The 17,404-nt window shown below is 38.6% G+C and overlaps 2 protein-coding genes across 2 annotated transcripts; both read left to right on the top strand.

The window, feature by feature from the left end:
• Positions 1-1,209: 1,209 nt before the first annotated feature.
• LOC117328517 lies at positions 1,210-14,474 on the top strand. The gene is made up of 7 exons (XM_033886054.1): positions 1,210-1,348; positions 3,919-4,047; positions 7,107-7,248; positions 7,363-7,468; positions 12,237-12,494; positions 13,466-13,569; positions 14,336-14,474. Exons 2-7 carry the CDS (start codon positions 3,999-4,001, stop codon positions 14,472-14,474), a joined length of 798 nt encoding a protein of 265 aa, XP_033741945.1. The 5' UTR covers positions 1,210-1,348; positions 3,919-3,998.
• A 733-nt stretch (positions 14,475-15,207) lies between these two features.
• On the top strand, positions 15,208-16,773 carry LOC117328289. The gene is made up of 3 exons (XM_033885809.1): positions 15,208-15,667; positions 16,111-16,200; positions 16,362-16,773. The coding sequence occupies exons 1-3, from the start codon at positions 15,454-15,456 to the stop codon at positions 16,520-16,522; spliced, it is 465 nt and encodes a 154-aa protein (XP_033741700.1). The 5' UTR covers positions 15,208-15,453; the 3' UTR covers positions 16,523-16,773.
• Positions 16,774-17,404: the final 631 nt, after the last annotated feature.

Genomic DNA, 17,404 nt, shown 5'->3' on the forward strand with positions numbered 1-17,404 from the left:
AATTCTAACAGAACCACCAGACACAACACGTTAATTCCAACAGAACCACCAGACACTACACGTTAATTCCAACAGAACCACCATACACAGTACGTTAATTCCAACAGAACCACCAGACACATCACGTTAATTCCCACAGAACCACCAGACACATCACGTTAATTCTAACAGAACCACCAGACACATCACGTTAATTCCAACAGAACCACCAGACACATCACGTTAATTCCAACGGAACCACCAGACACAGCACGTTAATTCCCACAGAACCACCAGACACAACACGTTAATTCCAACAGAACCACCAGACACAGCACGTTAATTCCAACAGAACCACCAGACACAACACGTTAATTCCAACAGAACCACCAGACACAACACGTTAATTCCAACAGAACCACCAGACACAGCACGTTAATTCCAACAGAACCACCAGACACAGCACGTTAATTCTAACAGAACCACCAGACACAGCACCTTTCTTATTTTTGTGTGGATACTATTGGTAAGCATGTGTCGGATAATATAGCCGAATTTAGTGACGGGCATCAAATCACCCATGTCGCAATGATAAGATTTAGAATTTCAATGAACTGCGCAAGTGTTAATCTTCCGCTTTTAAGCATTAAAATTTTACAATAAAAATGGTGATTACTTAAGCCATTTAGGGATTTTCACTTTTTTGGCTTCGTCGCTTTTTCTTATATAGATTTTATCATCTCGGAAAAGAAATTCTAAGTCGCTGCTTAGCGAGTTGATCATTTCACTTTTTCGTTGCACACACGGCGGGAAAATGGCACCTTTTTCGTTAAAAAAAGAATCAGCTAAAAAGGGAAGTATTATTTGCCAAAGTTTGGACGTGAACATTTCGTTCACTAGCTGTGGATTGAAGAACACTTAATTCTGGTTATATATATATATGCGTGTGTATATATAATTATGAATATACAGAATCGTGTCAAAATATCAATTGTTTTCTTGATATGATTCGGTCAAGGGGACTGCTGAACTATATTAGTTCTTAAAATACAAGAACACGGTAGGAACTCACGTGATATAAGTTGGGAAGTTTTATAATAATTCATGATTCAAAACAATTTTTGTTCCCTCGGCGGCGTCGTAATAAAAGCTCTACAGAGCTTATGTTGCCTACCGTAAACTTCTGACTAGAGATAAATTATGACGTCACTCGCCATTTCATTATTACGTCACAATATGGTGTTTCCTAGTAACACGTTACTCATGTGAACATTCAGTCTATGAAGACATATTTCGCCCTTGGTTGAAATAAAATGGAAGAGTTATACATTCCTGACCCGCAGCGTCTCTCTCTGGTTACCAAGGAAACGTGAGTATAACACGACATCCGTGAGTGTCTGTAAGACGGTGATAGGATCCACGGATAGTATAGGCCGTAGTTACCCTGGAAACTTTCCTGTAAACTAAATCCACAGATCCCTGTTTTAATATACGTACGGGGAAGTCTAAATTTGACACTTGAACGAATCCCTTTGTTAAGCCAAGTCGTCATTTATTCATCGGAGCAAGGTTGATCCAAATTAACCAAATTATATGAAAAAGATGCCATATACTGTATTAAATAGACTGGTCAATGGTCAGCATCCCATATGTAAAAGTAGAGAGTATAAGGTCACCTTACTAACTCAAACTAGTGATAATTTCCCTTTAGCCTTGTGATAATTTCCCTTTAGCCTAGTGGCAGGATGTTTTTGCCTTGAGAGCGAAAGGTCGCTAGTTCGAAGCCCGGCATGTGGCAGTTTTACTTTTTATATTTTATTGTGCATGTTGTGGCGTCGAAAGAAAAACCTTTATTTTGAAAATTACATACTTCCTAAACTTATTGATATATATGTATATAAGCCGTAATGACACTATCTTTTACCTTGACTATTACACGAGCTATGTAATTTTTTTATGTTATGTTGCTACTACTTTTTGGAGATTCTAATATATCAGAACGATATATATATATATTCCTAAATGAATTCATTTTCATGCAAACTTAGCAATATATAGAATTCTAATAATTTTCAGCCCCCCCCCCCCTACCTAATAGGTCTCATCCCCCCTACCTGATAGGTTTCAGCCCCCCCCCCCCCCCCCCCCCCCCCCCCCTACCTAATAGGTCTCATCCCCCCTACCTGCTAGGTTTCAGCCCCCCGCCCCATCCCCTCCCCTCCCCTCCTCCCTCATCTCACCTACCCGGTATGATGATGTGAAAGTTTGAATGTTGTTGTATTCGATCTTTTTTTTATGCCGACAGCACCTTATAAACAAATATCAAGGACGTAAGGAATGACCAGGAGAACAATAACCAAGACACCGGATGTGAGAAACAATTGTACAAGCAGCGAGCTTACGATGGCTACCAGTACTACGAGGGCTGATTGATATGTTGTGAGCCTCGTATTGAAGGATTTGAATTTTCCCAGACATATTGTATTATTTTTCAACATAATCCCCTTCAGTACCTATACACTTTTGCCAGCGGTGATTAAGGGCCTCAATGCCACTTTTATAGAACTCCTTTTCTTGGCTGTTCAGAAAATCATCCACTGCATGTAGACGTCATCATCGGACTAAAAGTGGGTGCCTGAAATAGCTTTTTTTTTCAGTTCGGAAATAGATGAAAGTCTGATGGAGCGAGATTAGGTTAATAAGGTGTATTATCAAGCAATTTAAAGCAACACCTGAATGGCTGCCATGACAGTGACAGACATGTAAACAGTAGCATTGTCCTGATGGAATAACACACCTTTAGTGAGCTTTCCGCGGCGCTTAAGTTTAATATTTTCCCGTAACTGCCTCAGAAGTGAAGCATAGTAAGTGCCATTGATTGTTTGTCCCTTCTGGAGATAATCTATCTGCAGAATACCATCTGTATCCCAGGAAACTGAGGCCATAACCTTTCGAGCTGATGGGACAGTTTTTGCCTTCTTTAGCGGGTAGAGTTAGGTTGCTTCCATTGTTTCGATTGTTGTTTGTCCTCTGTGGTAAAATGATGGACCCATGTTTCATCCATAGTGACAAATCTCTTAAGAAAGTTTGCAGGATCTTCCTCAAAATGTTAAGATTAGCACGCGATAATGTGCACCTGGTGTGCTTCTGATCAACTTGGTACCCATCAGGCAGAAAGCTTTCTCATTGCAGGATCATCGGTCAGAATGGAATGTACTCTTTCCTTTAAAATGCCAACTCTACTGGCTATATATCTTTCTGTGACTCGTCTGTCAGTCGTGACAATATCATTAACTTTATTGACCATTTCTGGGGTTGTAACATGGCAGGCCTTTTAGGACGGGGAGAGGGACAGGGGTCATCCTCTAGGCCCTGTCGGCCGGGGTTGAATTCCGCCACCCACCTTTTCACTGTAGCATATGAAGGGGCATCTTTCCCTAGTGATGCTACCATATCATCATGTATATCCTTAGGTGTTAAACCTTTTTTACGCAAATATTGGATCATTGCTCTTTCACCGTCCGATTTTGTCCATTTTGCAAAAGCCGCTTGTCTTGTTTACTTTAGAGTGTTACCTTGTCGACATTAACTAACCAAACGAGACCAGTCCTTGGGTACACGGCACTATATAGTCAGATACTAGTAGGACTATCCTGTAGTATCCTTGAGTACCTCCTTCAATACGAGGCTCACAACATATCAATCAGCCCTCGTAACTTCTATAAATACTAACCAGAAACAGACGTGTGTACTGTAATCAATTTCTCAAGTTCACGACCTATCAGTGTGCTACAATGGTCGACATTTATAATCGAGCAGTCCCATCAATGGTAAGCTTTAAGCCATCGAAATACGTTACCTTCATATCGACCTGCATCTAGTCTTAATATATAATTAGATATTAAATATCATGTCTGATTAACGCTGGTTGTTCTCTAGTGTTGATAGGTTCACGTCCTGGGCTGAAAGCTCTTTCACTCCCGGCAGAAGGACCCAAGATTGGCGCCAACGCTTTGCGCATGGCCGTGGCACGACAAGTTCTCATCAAGCTATCCCGTCAGCCAACAGGTAAATTTGGTGTAACCAGTTATGTTCATATACGTATATAGATACATAGAAAACGCACGACTAGTAGGTTATAATGCAAGGTTTATTTAGGTGCGTGACTTAGGAAAGCTGAGATGACGAGGTTTTCCGTGTCTTTCCTTTCGTTTTGCCTTGAGGAACATCCCTGGTCAACGAACACTCATTAGGATTACCGTTCTTGATCTTGTTTACTTAGTTTCCTATCAACACTGTAGATTATCCCCCCTTAGACTTGACGGCTCGTAGTCCTGACCCTCTTTCTTACGGACAGACAGCAAGAAGGTTTGCTTCATGAAAATCAGAGGCTCGGGGTCAATGGCCCGAGGCTTACAACTGTCACATTCATGTTATTTTCGTCAATTTGTCAATTCCTGATTTTTCAAAGTCAAGACAACTGGACAAAATATCAAAAGTAATGCCATAGTGTAGTCTTCTTCCTCTGAGTTGGAAACGTATGTTGTAACATCTTCTGCCTTTGTCCAACGAGAAGCAGACGATATCGGCAATGAATCAGTTTACGATTTCTGAAAATTAATATGATACATATTTGATAACACATACGACAATATTCTAATTGTAAGATTTCAGTATTTGCTTACAACATGCAGTTTCTAACGAAACGAAACAGTGTTCTTAATGTAGGCGGAGTCTATTGACAGCAGTCTTTATGATGGCGGAATCTGTTGTTGTCATAAGTTATAAATATGTAGGTGATGTCTGTTGTCAGTGGTTTATATGTAGATTAATTTCTGTTGTCAGCGAATTGTATAGTGTCGCATTGATTCCTGGCCTTGAATTGAATAACAACAAACCTTTCAGTTTATATATTATAGGATCTTATGACTATTTCATATTTTACTGGGATCTTGTTACTAGTTTATATTTTACTGGGATCTTGTTACTAGTTTATATTTTACTGTGATCTTGTTACTAGTTTATATTTAACTCTGATCTTGTTACTAGTTTATATTAAACTCTGATCTTGGTACTAGTTTATATTTTACTGGGATCTTGTTACTAGTTTATATTTTACTGTGATCTTGTTACTAGTTTATATTTACCTGTCATCTTGTTACTAGTTTATATTTTACTGTGATCTTGTTACTAGTTTATATTTTACTGGGATCTTTTACTAGTTTATATTTTACTGGGATCTTGTTACTAGTTTATATTTTACTGGGATCTTGTTTCTAGTTTATATTTTACTGGGATCTTGTTACTAGTTTATATTTACCTGTGATCTTGTTACTAGTTTATATTTACCTGTGATATTGTTACTAGTTTATACTTTACCTGTGATCTTGTTACTAGTTTATATTTTACTGGGATCTTGGTACTAGTTTATACTTTACTGGGATCTTGTTACTAGTTTATACTTTACTGGGATCTTGTTACTAATTTATACTTTACTGGGATATTGTTACTAGTTTATATTTAACTCTGATCTTGTTACTAGTTTATATTTTACTGTGATCTTGTTACTAGTTTATATTTTACTGGGATCTTGTTACTAATTTATACTTTACCTGTGATCTTGTTACTAGTTTATATTTTACCTGTGATCTTGTTACTAGTTTATACTTTACTGGGATCTTGTTACTAGTTTATATTTACCTTCGGATCTTGTTACTAGTTTATATTTTTACCTGTGATCTTGTTACTAGTTTATATTTTACTGAGATCTTGTTACTAGTTTATACTTTACTGGGATCTTGTTACTAGTTTATACTTTACTGGGATCTTGTTACTAGTTTATATTTACCTTGGGATCTTGTTACTAGTTTATATTTTACTGTGATCTTGTTACTAGTTTATATTTTACTGGGATCTTGTTACTAATTTATACTTTACCTGTGATCTTGTTACTAGTTTATATTTTACCTGTGATCTTGTTACTAGTTTATACTTTACTGGGATCTTGCTACTAGTTTATATTTACCTTCGGATCTTGTTACTAGTTTATATTTTACCTGTGATCTTGTTACTAGTTTATATTTTACTGGGATCTTGTTACTAGTTTATACTTTACTGGGATCTTGTTACTAGTTTATACTTTACTGGGATCTTGTTACTAGTTTATATTTACCTTGGGATCTTGTTACTAGTTTATATTTTACCTGTGATCTTGTTACTAGTTTATATTTTACTGTGACCTTGTTACTAGTTTATACTTTACTGGGATCTTGTTACTAATTTATACTTTACTGGGATCTTGTTACTAGTTTATATTTAACTCTGATCTTGTTACTAGTTTATATTAAACTCTGATCTTGTTACTAGTTTATATTTTACTGGGATCTTGTTACTAGTTTATATTTTACTGGGATCTTGTTACTAGTTTATATTTTACTGGGATCTTGTTACTAGTTTATATTTTACTGGGATCTTGTTACTAGTTTATATTTTACTGGGATCTTGTTACTAGTTTATATTTTACTGGGATCTTGTTACTAGTTCATATTTTACTGTGATCTTGTTACTAGTTTATACTTTACTGGGATCTTGTTACTAGTTTATATTTTACTTGGATCTTGTTACTAGTTTATATTTTACTGGGATCTTGTTACTAGTTTATATTTAACTCTGATCTTGTTACTAGTTTATATTTAACTCTGATCTTGTTACTAGTTTATATTTTACCTGTGATCTTGTTACTAGTTTATACTTTACTGGGATCTTGTTACTAGTTTATATTTTACCTGTGATCTTGTTACTAGTTTATACTTTACTGGGATCTTGTTACTAGTTTATATTTTACTGGGATCTTGTTACTAGTTTATACTTTACTGGGATCTTGTTACTAGTTTATATTTAACTCTGATCTTGTTACTAGTTTATATTTAACTCTGATCTTGTTACTAGTTTATATTTAACTCTGATCTTGTTACTAGTTTATATTAAACTCTGATCTTGGTACTAGTTTATACTTTACTGGGATCTTGTTACTAGTTTATATATGCGAACCATTATGTATTAATGGTAACGTTTTTGACAGTGAAAACTCGATGCATGCGACAGTGTTTGTTGGTTGTCCATTGCAGACGTGAATGGTATATTCGATGTATTAGGACGTATTGTGCTGACGGTTGCGTCAAGTTGTCTCAGGTGTCCAGTCCGTATGTCAGATACGTCACTACCCACACTTCCCCGTCCTCAGAGACAGGCATTGAAGGAGTACGTCACGTAAGTAAAACGTCATCCGTTTATGTGGGCTGTGATATACACCAGGAACAAGAAATATCCCTGAGTATATTAATGATGTCCTTAGATCACGTAAATAATCTTGATTTACTTCAGGTTCGATAGCCACTACGTCCAGAGACTAACGAAGAAGGTACGACTTCTTATCAACCTGATAGCACAACACCGCCGCGCCCTGGACAATCTGAGCGAAACCCACAAGGTAATTACTGAGAATCTAGGCAGAGATCACAAAGTAATTACTGAGAATTTAGGCAGAGCTCACAAGGTAATTACTGAGAATTTAGTCAGAGCTCATAAGGTAATTACTGAGAATTTAGGCAGAGCTCACAAGGTAATTACTGAGAATTTAGTCAGACCTCATAAGGTAATAACCGAGATTTTAGTCAGAGCTCACAACGTAATTACTGAGAATTTTAGTCAGAGCTCACAAGGTAATTACTGAGAATTTAGGCAGAGCTCACAAGGTAATTACTGAGAATTTAGTCAGAGATCACCAAGTAATAACTGAGAATTTAGGCAGGGCTTACACGTTAATTACTGAAAATTTAGGCAGAGCTCACTAAATAATGGGAATATAGGGGAAACTCTAAAGGTTAAATTATGGACAAGCTTAGCAAAACTCATAAAATAATTACTTGAGAAACTAGACGAAGTCCACAAGGTAATTACTGGGGGAACCCAGCCGAAATTCGTTAGGTAAAACTGGCCTTTCTTTGATGAGCCTTGGCGAAACAGAAAGATAATGCGAGCACCATTCTCTGTAGAACTTTGGCGATGCTGCAAGCCAGCGCCATTCTCTGTAGAACATTAGTGAAGCTGAAAGTCAGCGCCATTCTTTGTACTTAGAACCTTGGCAAAACTAAAAGACAGCGCCATTCTCTGTAGAAAAATTTCGAAGCTGAAAGTCAGCGCCTTTCTCTGTTCTGTAGAACCTTGGCGAAGCTGAAATTCAGCGCCATTCTCTGTAGAACATCAGTGAATCTGAAAGTCAGCGCCATTCTTTATAGAGCATTAGAGAAGTTTACAATATGATGGCGGTGGGATTATGGTTTTTGTATTTCTATAATATTGACAGGATATTTCTTTGTTTTATCACTATGTCAGATCGCTGTAAGTGATCAGATCATCACAGAGAAAACAAAGAACCATCTTTGACTTCGAATATATATCAACCACACACATCTGAACTATTAGTCCTCTACAAACATCTGAACTATTAGTCCTCCACACACATCTGAACTATAAGTCCTCCACAAACATCCGAACTATTAGTCCTCCACAAACATCTGAACTATTAGTCCTCCACAAACGTCTGAACTATTAGTCCTCCACACACGTCTGAACTATTAGTCCTCCACAAACATCCGAACTATTAGTCCTCTACAGACATCTGAACTATTAGTCCTCCACAGACATCTGAACTATTAGTCCTCCACAAACATCTGAACTATTAGTCCTCCACAAACATCCGAACTATTAGTCCTCTACAGACATCTGAACTATTAGTCCTCCACACACATCTGAACTATTAGTCCTCCACAAACATCTGAACTATTAGTCCTCCACAAACATCTGAACTATTAGTCCTCCACAAACATCTGAACTATTAGTCCTCCACAAACATCCGAACTATTAGTCCTCCATAAACATCTGAACTATTAGTCCTCCATAAACATCTGAACTATTAGTCCTCCACAAACATCTGAACTATTAGTCCTCCACAAACATCTGAACTATTAGTCCTCTACAGACATCTGAACTATTAGTCCTCCACAGACATCTGAACTATTAGTCCTCTACAGACATCTGAACTATTAGTCCTCCACACACGTCTGAACTATTAGTCCTCCACAAACATCTGAACTATTAGTCCTCTACAGACATCTGAACTATTAGTCCTCCACACACGTCTGAACTATTAGTCCTCCTCCACACACATCTGAACTATTAGTCCTCTACAGACATCTGAACTATTAGTCCTCTACAGACATCTGAACTATAAGTCCTCCACACACGTCTGAACTATTAGTCCTCCTCCACACACATCTGAACTATTAGTCCTCTACAGACATCTGAACTATTAGTCCTCCACACACATCTGAACTATTAGTCCTCCACACACATCTGAACTATTAGTCCTCTACAGACATCTGAACTATTAGTCCTCCACAAACATCTGAACTATTAGTCCTCCACAAACATCTGAACTATTAGTCCTCCACAAACATCTGAACTATTAGTCCTCCACACACATCTGAACTATTAGTCCTCCACAAACATCTGAACTATAGTCCTCCACAAACATCTGAACTATTAGTCCTCCACAAACATCTGAACTATTAGTCCTCCACAAACATCTGAACTATTAGTCCTCCACAAACATCTGAACTATTAGTCCTCCACAAACATCTGAACTATTAGTCCTCCACAAACATCTGAACTATTAGTCCTCCACACACATCTGAACTATTAGTCCTCCACAAACATCTGAACTATTAGTCCTCCACAAACATCTGAACTATTAGTCCTCCACAAACATCTGAATTATTAGTCCTCCACAAACATCTGAACTATTAGTCCTCCACAAACATCTGAACTATTAGTCCTCCACAAACATCTGAACTATTAGTCCTCCACACACATCTGAACTATTAGTCCTCCACAAATATCTGAACTATTAGTCCTCCACACACATCTGAACTATTAGTCCTCCACCAACATCTGAACTATTAATTCTCCACAGACATCTGAACTATTAGTCCTCCACAAACATCTGAACTATTAGTCCTCCACAAACATCTGAACAATAGTCCTCCACAAACATCTGAACTATTAGTCCTCCACAAACCTTTGAACTATTAATTCTCCACAGACATCTGAACTATTAGTCCTCCACAAACATCTGAACTATTAGTTCTCCACAAACATCTGAACTATTAGTCCTCCACAAACATCTGAACTATTAGTCCTCCACAAACATCTGAACTATTAGTCCCCCACAAACATCTGAACTATTAGTCCTCCACACACGTCTGAACTATTAGTCCCCCACAAACATCTGAACTATTAGTCCTCCACAAACATCTGAACTATTAGTCCTCCACAAACATCTGAACTATTAGTCCTCCACAAACATCTGAACTATTAGTCCTCCACAAACATCTGAACTATTAGTCCTCCACACACATCTGAACTATTAATCCTCCACAAACCTCTGAACTATTAGTCCTCCACAAACGTCTGAACTATTAGTCCTCCACAAACATCTGAACTATTAGTCCTCCACAAACATCTGAACTATTAGTCCTCCACAAACGTCTGAACTATTAGTCCTCCACAAACCTCTGAACTATTAGTCCTCCACAAACGTCTGAACTATTAGTCCTCCACAGACATCTGAACTATTAGTCCTCCACATACATCTGAACTATTAGTCCTCCCCAAACATCTGAACTATTAGTCCTCCACAGACATCTGAACTATTAGTCCTCCACAAACATCTGAACTATTAGTCCTCCACAGACATCTGAACTATTAGACCTCAACAAACATCTGAATTTTTAGTCCTCTACAAACATCTGAACTATTAGTCCTCCACAAACATCTGAACTATTAGTCCTCCACAAACATCCGAACTATTAGTCCTCCACACACATCTGAACTATTAGGCCTCCACAAACATCTGAACTATTAGTCCTCCACACACATCTGAACTATTAGTCCTCCACAGACATCTGAACTATTAGTCCTCCACACATCTGAACTATTAGTCCTCTACAAACATCTGAACTATTAGTCCTCCACAAACATCTGAACTATTAGTCCTCCACAAACATCCGAACTATTAGTCCTCTACAAACATCTGAACTATTAGTCCTCTACAAACATCTGAACTATTAGTCCTCCACAAACATCTGAACTATTAGTCCTCTACAAACATCTGAACTATTAGTCCTCCTCCACACACATCTGAACTATTAGTCCTCCACAAACATCTGAACTATTAGTCGTCCACAAACATCCGAACTATTAGTCCTCCACAAACATCCGAACTATTAGTCCTCCACAAACATCCGAACTATTAGTCCTCTACAAACATCTGAACTATTAGTCCTCATCCACACACATCTGAACTATTAGTCCTCCACAAACATCTGAACTATTAGTCCCCCACAAACATCTGAACTATTAGTCCTCCACACACGTCTGAACTATTAGTCCCCCACACACGTCTGAACTATTAGTCCTCCACACACGTCTGAACTATTAGTCCTCCACAAACATCTGAACTATTAGTCCCCCACAAACATCTGAACTATTAGTCCTCCACAAACATCTGAACTATTAGTCCTCCACACGCATCTGAACTATTAGTTCTCCACAAACATCTGAACTATTAGTCCTCCACATACACATCTGAACTATTAGTCCTCCACAAACATCTGAACTATTAGTCCTCCACAAACATTTGAACTATTAGTCCTCCACACACATCTGAACTATTAGTCCTCCACAAACATCTGAACTATTAGTCCTCCACAAACATCTGAACTATTAGTCCTCCACAAACATCTGAACTATTAGTCCTCCACAAACATTTGAACTATTAGTCCTCCACACACATCTGAACTATTAGTCCTACACAAACATCTGAACTATTAGTCCTCCACAAACATTTGAACTATTAGTCCTCCACACACATCTGAACTATTAGTCCTCTACAAACATCTGAACTATTAGTCCTCCACAAACATCTGAACTATTAGTCCTCCACAAACATCTGAACTATTAGTCATCCACAAACATCTGAACAATAGTCCTCCACACATCTGAACTATTAATTCTCCACAGACCTCTGAACTATTAGTCCTCCACACATCTGAACTATTAATTCTCCACAGACCTCTGAACTATTAGTCCTAGGAATTATAAGTTAATAACCATTAACACTTGTTTGTAATTTTCAGAGATCACAAATAATCCTCACAGCTTTAGATGATTTGGAACAGGGTTTGAGGACTAAGGAAGCGGAACTTCTGGGCCTGAAACAGCGTTGTATGTCAGGTGATGTGTCCCGTGACGAAGTAGACGCTAAGGACCAGGAGGTGCGTGTCCTACACCGGAAGATAAAACGTAAAACAACTTTGATGGATGGTGAACTGATCCAGACGGATAAGGGAAACGCTCTGACAAAAGAAAGAAAAATCAGAGAAAAACTCATAATGGTGAGTAAATCGGAGGTATTGTTGGGAGAATCTGGTGAAACGTTCTGTAGAAGCTCACGGTCTGTCATGACTGACTATAATCCGAAGGTTTCTGATGTCTGATTGACCTAATAGAATCTGATGTGGGGAAAATAAGAAAAGGGAGGGAGAGGGGAGGACGGGTCGGCAGTTCTGATGCATGTGTGTTTTCAATACCGTCGTATATAGAAAACACACATGCATCAAAACTGATTTTTCGACATTCCTGACAAAACAAGCTTAAATGACAACATACATAATATTATATAGGTCAATCGACGCATTTCATGATCCAGCTTCAAAAATTACGCGGTCATATTTGTAATGGCTAACGGCAAACATTGGGATTAGACTGACTGGTGAGTATCGCCTAGTTACAGTACCTATTGCTGTAAGAAAGAAAGATCTGCACAACGACACAAGAAGGAGACAACGTCTGTTATCCAGCTGATAACTGTTTTAACACGAACAGTGTGGCTTGTTTTATATCCGAAGACATTACATTACTGGTATGCCTCACTATCCATTGTTTATGTTAAGTATTATTTAATAAATACTTCTTCATAGTTTGCTTCCATTTTACTTTCCATCCATTCCCTAACCAAAGGTAATTTACGATGAAGTCCCACGCCTCACGATGACGATGTCACCGATAACAAGAACCCTTTTTATTCCTGTCTCACTTTCTCTCCCCTCTATCCAACTGTAGGTTTATGATGGTGTCACAGATAACAAGAACCCTTTATATTCCTGTCTCACTTTCTCTCTCCTCTACCTAACCACAGGAACATGATGGTGTCACAGATAACATAAACCCTTTATATTCCTGTCTCACTTTCTCTCCCCCCCCCCCCCCCCCCCCTCTATCCATCTATAGGTTTATGATGACGTCACAGATAACAAGAACCCTTTATATATCTGTCTCACTTTCTCTCCCCTCTATCCATCTGTAGGTGTATGATGATGTCCTACACGACACAACGCACGAGATCATTGACCGCCTTACTTTCGGTACGAGGTGTGTCGGACAGGTCATTGGCCGACTGCCGACGGACCTGTGAGTATCATTTCGTCATTGTTTGTCTGGCAGTGTTGGGGCCCATTCTTTTGTCATTGTTTGTCTGGCAGTGTTAGGGTTCATTCTTTTGTCATTGTTTGTCTGGCAGTGGTGGGGCCCATTCTTTTGTCGTTGTTTGTCTGGCAGTGGTGGGGCCCATTCTTTTGTTATTGTTTGTCTGGCAGTGGTGGGGCCCATTCTTTTGTTATTGTTTGCTTGGCAGTGTTTGAACTCATCCATGTGTCGTTGTTTCTCTCGCAGTGTTAGGACTAATTCTTTGGTTATTATATGTCTGGCAGTTAAGGGACTCATTCATTTGTCGTGATTTGTCTAGCGGTGTAGGGATTCCTTCATTTCTAATTGTTGATCTGGCAGTATAATCTATCGTGTCCTTCCCTATTGTCGCGGTTTGTCTGTCAGTTCTGGGACTAATACTGTTGTCGGGGAATCATTTTTTGTCGCAGTTTGTCTGGCAATGTTTAGGGAAATTATTTTGTCTTTGTGTGTCTGGCATTGTTTGAACTCATTTTTGTCGTTATTCGTCTGGCAGTGTTGTGAATAATTCTTTCGTTGTTATGTGTCTCGCAGTGTTAGGACTCTGGACCAACACTTTGGTATTGGTTTAAAATTGAAATTAAATATAAAGTTCTAGTATATTACTTAGAAAACAGATAATGGGCTCATTTATCATGGTTTTAGTATCATTGTTTCAGCTCACTCTCAGATGATTTGATTTACTAACTGTTTGTTAACCGCTGATTTGCAGTCAAAACCGTGCGCTGAGGATAACACAGAGCCTTGATCTGAAGGCAACGGCCGATATTCTTCTCAGGGTCACCTCCAGCATTTACGTGTTCCGACTAATAAAAATGTTGTGTCCGGATGGTAACCTAGGATACACTTAGTCACATGTTACTGACGTTAATAGTCACGTGTTACTGACGCTAATAGTCACGTGTTACTAACGTTAATAGTTACGTGTTACTGACGTTAGTAGTCACGTGTTACTGACATGAATAGTCACATGTTACTGACGTTAATAGTCACGTGTTACTGACGTTAATAGTCACGTGTTACTGACATGAATAGTCACATGTTACTGACGTTAATAGTCACGTGTTACTGACATGAATAGTCACATGTTACTGACGTTAATAGTCACGTGTTATTGACATGAATAGTCACGTGCTACCGACATTAATAGTCACGTGTTACTAACGTTAATAGTCACGTGTTACTGACATGAATAGTCACGTGTTACTAACGTTAATAGTCACGTGTTACTAACGTTAATCGTCACGTGTTACTGACGTTTATAGTCACGTGTTACTGACGTTAATAGTCACGTGTTACTGACATGAATAGTCACGTGTTACTAACGTTAATAGTCACGTGTTACTGACATGAATAGTCACGTGTTACTAACGTTAATAGTCACGTGTTACCGACATTAATAGTCACGTGTTACTGACGTTAATAGTCACGTGTTACTAACGTTAATAGTCACGTGTTACTGACCTGAATAGTCACGTGTTACCGACATTAATAGTCACGTGTTACTAACGTTAATAGTCACGTGTTACTGACGTTAATAGTCACATGTTACTGACCTTAATACTCACGTGTTACTGACCTTAATAGTCACGTGTTACTGACGTTAAAACGGTGTAATAAGGGAATATCAGTGGTTAATATTATCGGTTTGACACGTCTCCAATTAGTAATGTATGTTTTTTTAACTTCATATTTAAATATAGATCTTTTAGAGATAGCGAATGTACCATACAACACATAATGCAGAGGTAAATCCTTGACAGAACAAAATCATTATTTGCTGGTGACCATGTAACAGCGTTTTCTAAAATAACGTAATCAAGTAATGTTATGAATTCTCAGCAATGTCCCGAGTTCCATAGCGGTGAGATTCCACGGATACTGAGACTCCACCTGGGACGGTTAGTGACCAAGGAGGATCGGAAGAAGGAGGTAGGAGATTCTGTAGGTAAATCTTTCATGTGTAGATCCAACAGCCCCGGAGTTCTAGAAAACGACTTAGAAACTAAACACGGTTCAAGTACCGGAGATAATTTTACTGAAGGTATGTATAAACATACAACAGCAATGTCTCCTCTTCATAAATAAACATTAAGTTTAAATCAGTGGTGTCTTTCATTCACTAATAAAATTCAAGCTTAAATCAGCTGTGTGTTCTCCACCAATAAACTGTGAGATTACATTAGAGATGTCTTTATCTCTACCAATAACCTGTGAGCTTATATCATCGATGATGTCTTTCCACCAATGAAATGTTAGATTATATCAGTAACTTCTCCCTGAGAGCTATGAGCCTTATCCCTCTCTCAACAGGTTACACACATAGATCTCCGTACGTGTACCTCACTCAAACTTATCTCTCTCAGCAGGTTACACACAAAGATCTCCGTACGTGTACGTCACTCAAACTTATCTCTCTCAACAGGTTACACACATAGATAGATCTCCGTACGTTTACCTCACTCAAACTTATCTCTCTCTCAACAGGTTACACACGAAGACCTCCAACAAAGAAGTACGTGTACGCCAATCAAACATCACAGATCGACATCCCTGGCTTTCTCTACCTCAATACAGGTAACGTATACTATTATAGTGAATGCATCATTGAGTACACGAGTTAAGAAATGGCTAAATTGTGTCTTATATAGAGCGAAATATTGAGCATTGCTTTAGAACTGGTTTATGACGTATTGTCCACGAGAAAGATGTTACCATATACCTTGTTCGCATTTCAGGCATGAAGATTAAACAGAAAATTTACTCAGATGAGCAAGAGGTCGCCTTCGGCTGGTATCGCCCCCACAGCTTGGCCGCAAAATGCTGGGGATTTTACCTTGCTCGTATGACGTCATCCATTTCGTCCTTAACTGATGACCACGCCTATTTTACAACGTAGCCACGCCCACTATATAGGCCACGTATAATGATGACCACGCCTATTTTACAACGTAGCCACGCCCACTATATAGGCCACGTTTAATGATGACCACGCCTATTTTACAACGTAGCCACGCCTACTATATAGGCCACGTATAATGATGACCACGCCTATTTTAAAACGTAGGCACTCCTACTATAAGGTCACGCAGACTGATGACCACGCCTATTTTACAACGTAGCCACGCCTACTATATAGGCCACGCGTACTGATGACCACGCCTATTTTACAAAGGAGCCACGCCTACTATATAGGCCACGTATACTGATGACCACGCCTATTTTACAACGTAGCCACGCCTACTACACAGACCATGTTAATTGATGACCACGCCTGTGTAGGTCATGTTCAGGCAGTAATGTTCATAGATGTACGTCTCTGGTTCAGTTTAAAGAATGACAAGTGTTGAGCTACCTGTAGACAGGGTCATCTACCTAAGGATATTTAATGTCCATATAGAGTTTTATTATCCAGAACATGTCTACTACCATGGTGGGAACTCTTTGTTCAGCATTCATTCATTCATTATGTAAAACTTTTAAGGATATGTACACTTACAGTTATCTAACTGCTGCTTGTGACATGTGTAAGAATAATGTATTACCTACCAATCTCCTAAAATTAAAATAAAATTTACGAGATGATCAATGAAACAAGATGGCCACATAACTACAAGAGGAAGCGGAAAATGCACTCCCAAGCTCCCAAAGAAGTCACGCTGTATTAAAAGTTAAATAAACAACCCTTCTACTGAGTGATTGAGTTCAGTTATGTATTCCAGGGCAATGTTGAATGTAGTGGGATGTACCCAGTACACTGGTGTTTACTTGTTGTGTAATC

Source organism: Pecten maximus, chromosome 5, assembly GCF_902652985.1.
Source record: "Pecten maximus chromosome 5, xPecMax1.1, whole genome shotgun sequence".
Taxonomy (NCBI): Eukaryota; Metazoa; Mollusca; class Bivalvia; order Pectinida; family Pectinidae; genus Pecten; species Pecten maximus.

What these genes read in the sequence shown, in the direction of transcription:
- LOC117328517 (XM_033886054.1), top strand. Translation starts at nt 3,999, where the DNA reads ATGGCCGTGGCACGACAAGTTCTCATCAAGCTATCCCGTCAGCCAACA. An exon ending in GCTATCCCGTCAGCCAACAG is followed by an intron (nt 4,048 to 7,106) that starts GTAAATTTGGTG and finishes TGTCCATTGCAG; the next exon opens with ACGTGAATGGTATATTCGAT. An exon ending in GCATTGAAGGAGTACGTCAC is followed by an intron (nt 7,249 to 7,362) that starts GTAAGTAAAACG and finishes GATTTACTTCAG; the next exon opens with GTTCGATAGCCACTACGTCC.
- LOC117328289 (XM_033885809.1), top strand. Translation starts at nt 15,454, where the DNA reads ATGAATTCTCAGCAATGTCCCGAGTTCCATAGCGGTGAGATTCCACGG. An exon ending in CGGAGATAATTTTACTGAAG is followed by an intron (nt 15,668 to 16,110) that starts GTATGTATAAAC and finishes CTCTCTCAACAG; the next exon opens with GTTACACACGAAGACCTCCA. An exon ending in CTTTCTCTACCTCAATACAG is followed by an intron (nt 16,201 to 16,361) that starts GTAACGTATACT and finishes TTCGCATTTCAG; the next exon opens with GCATGAAGATTAAACAGAAA.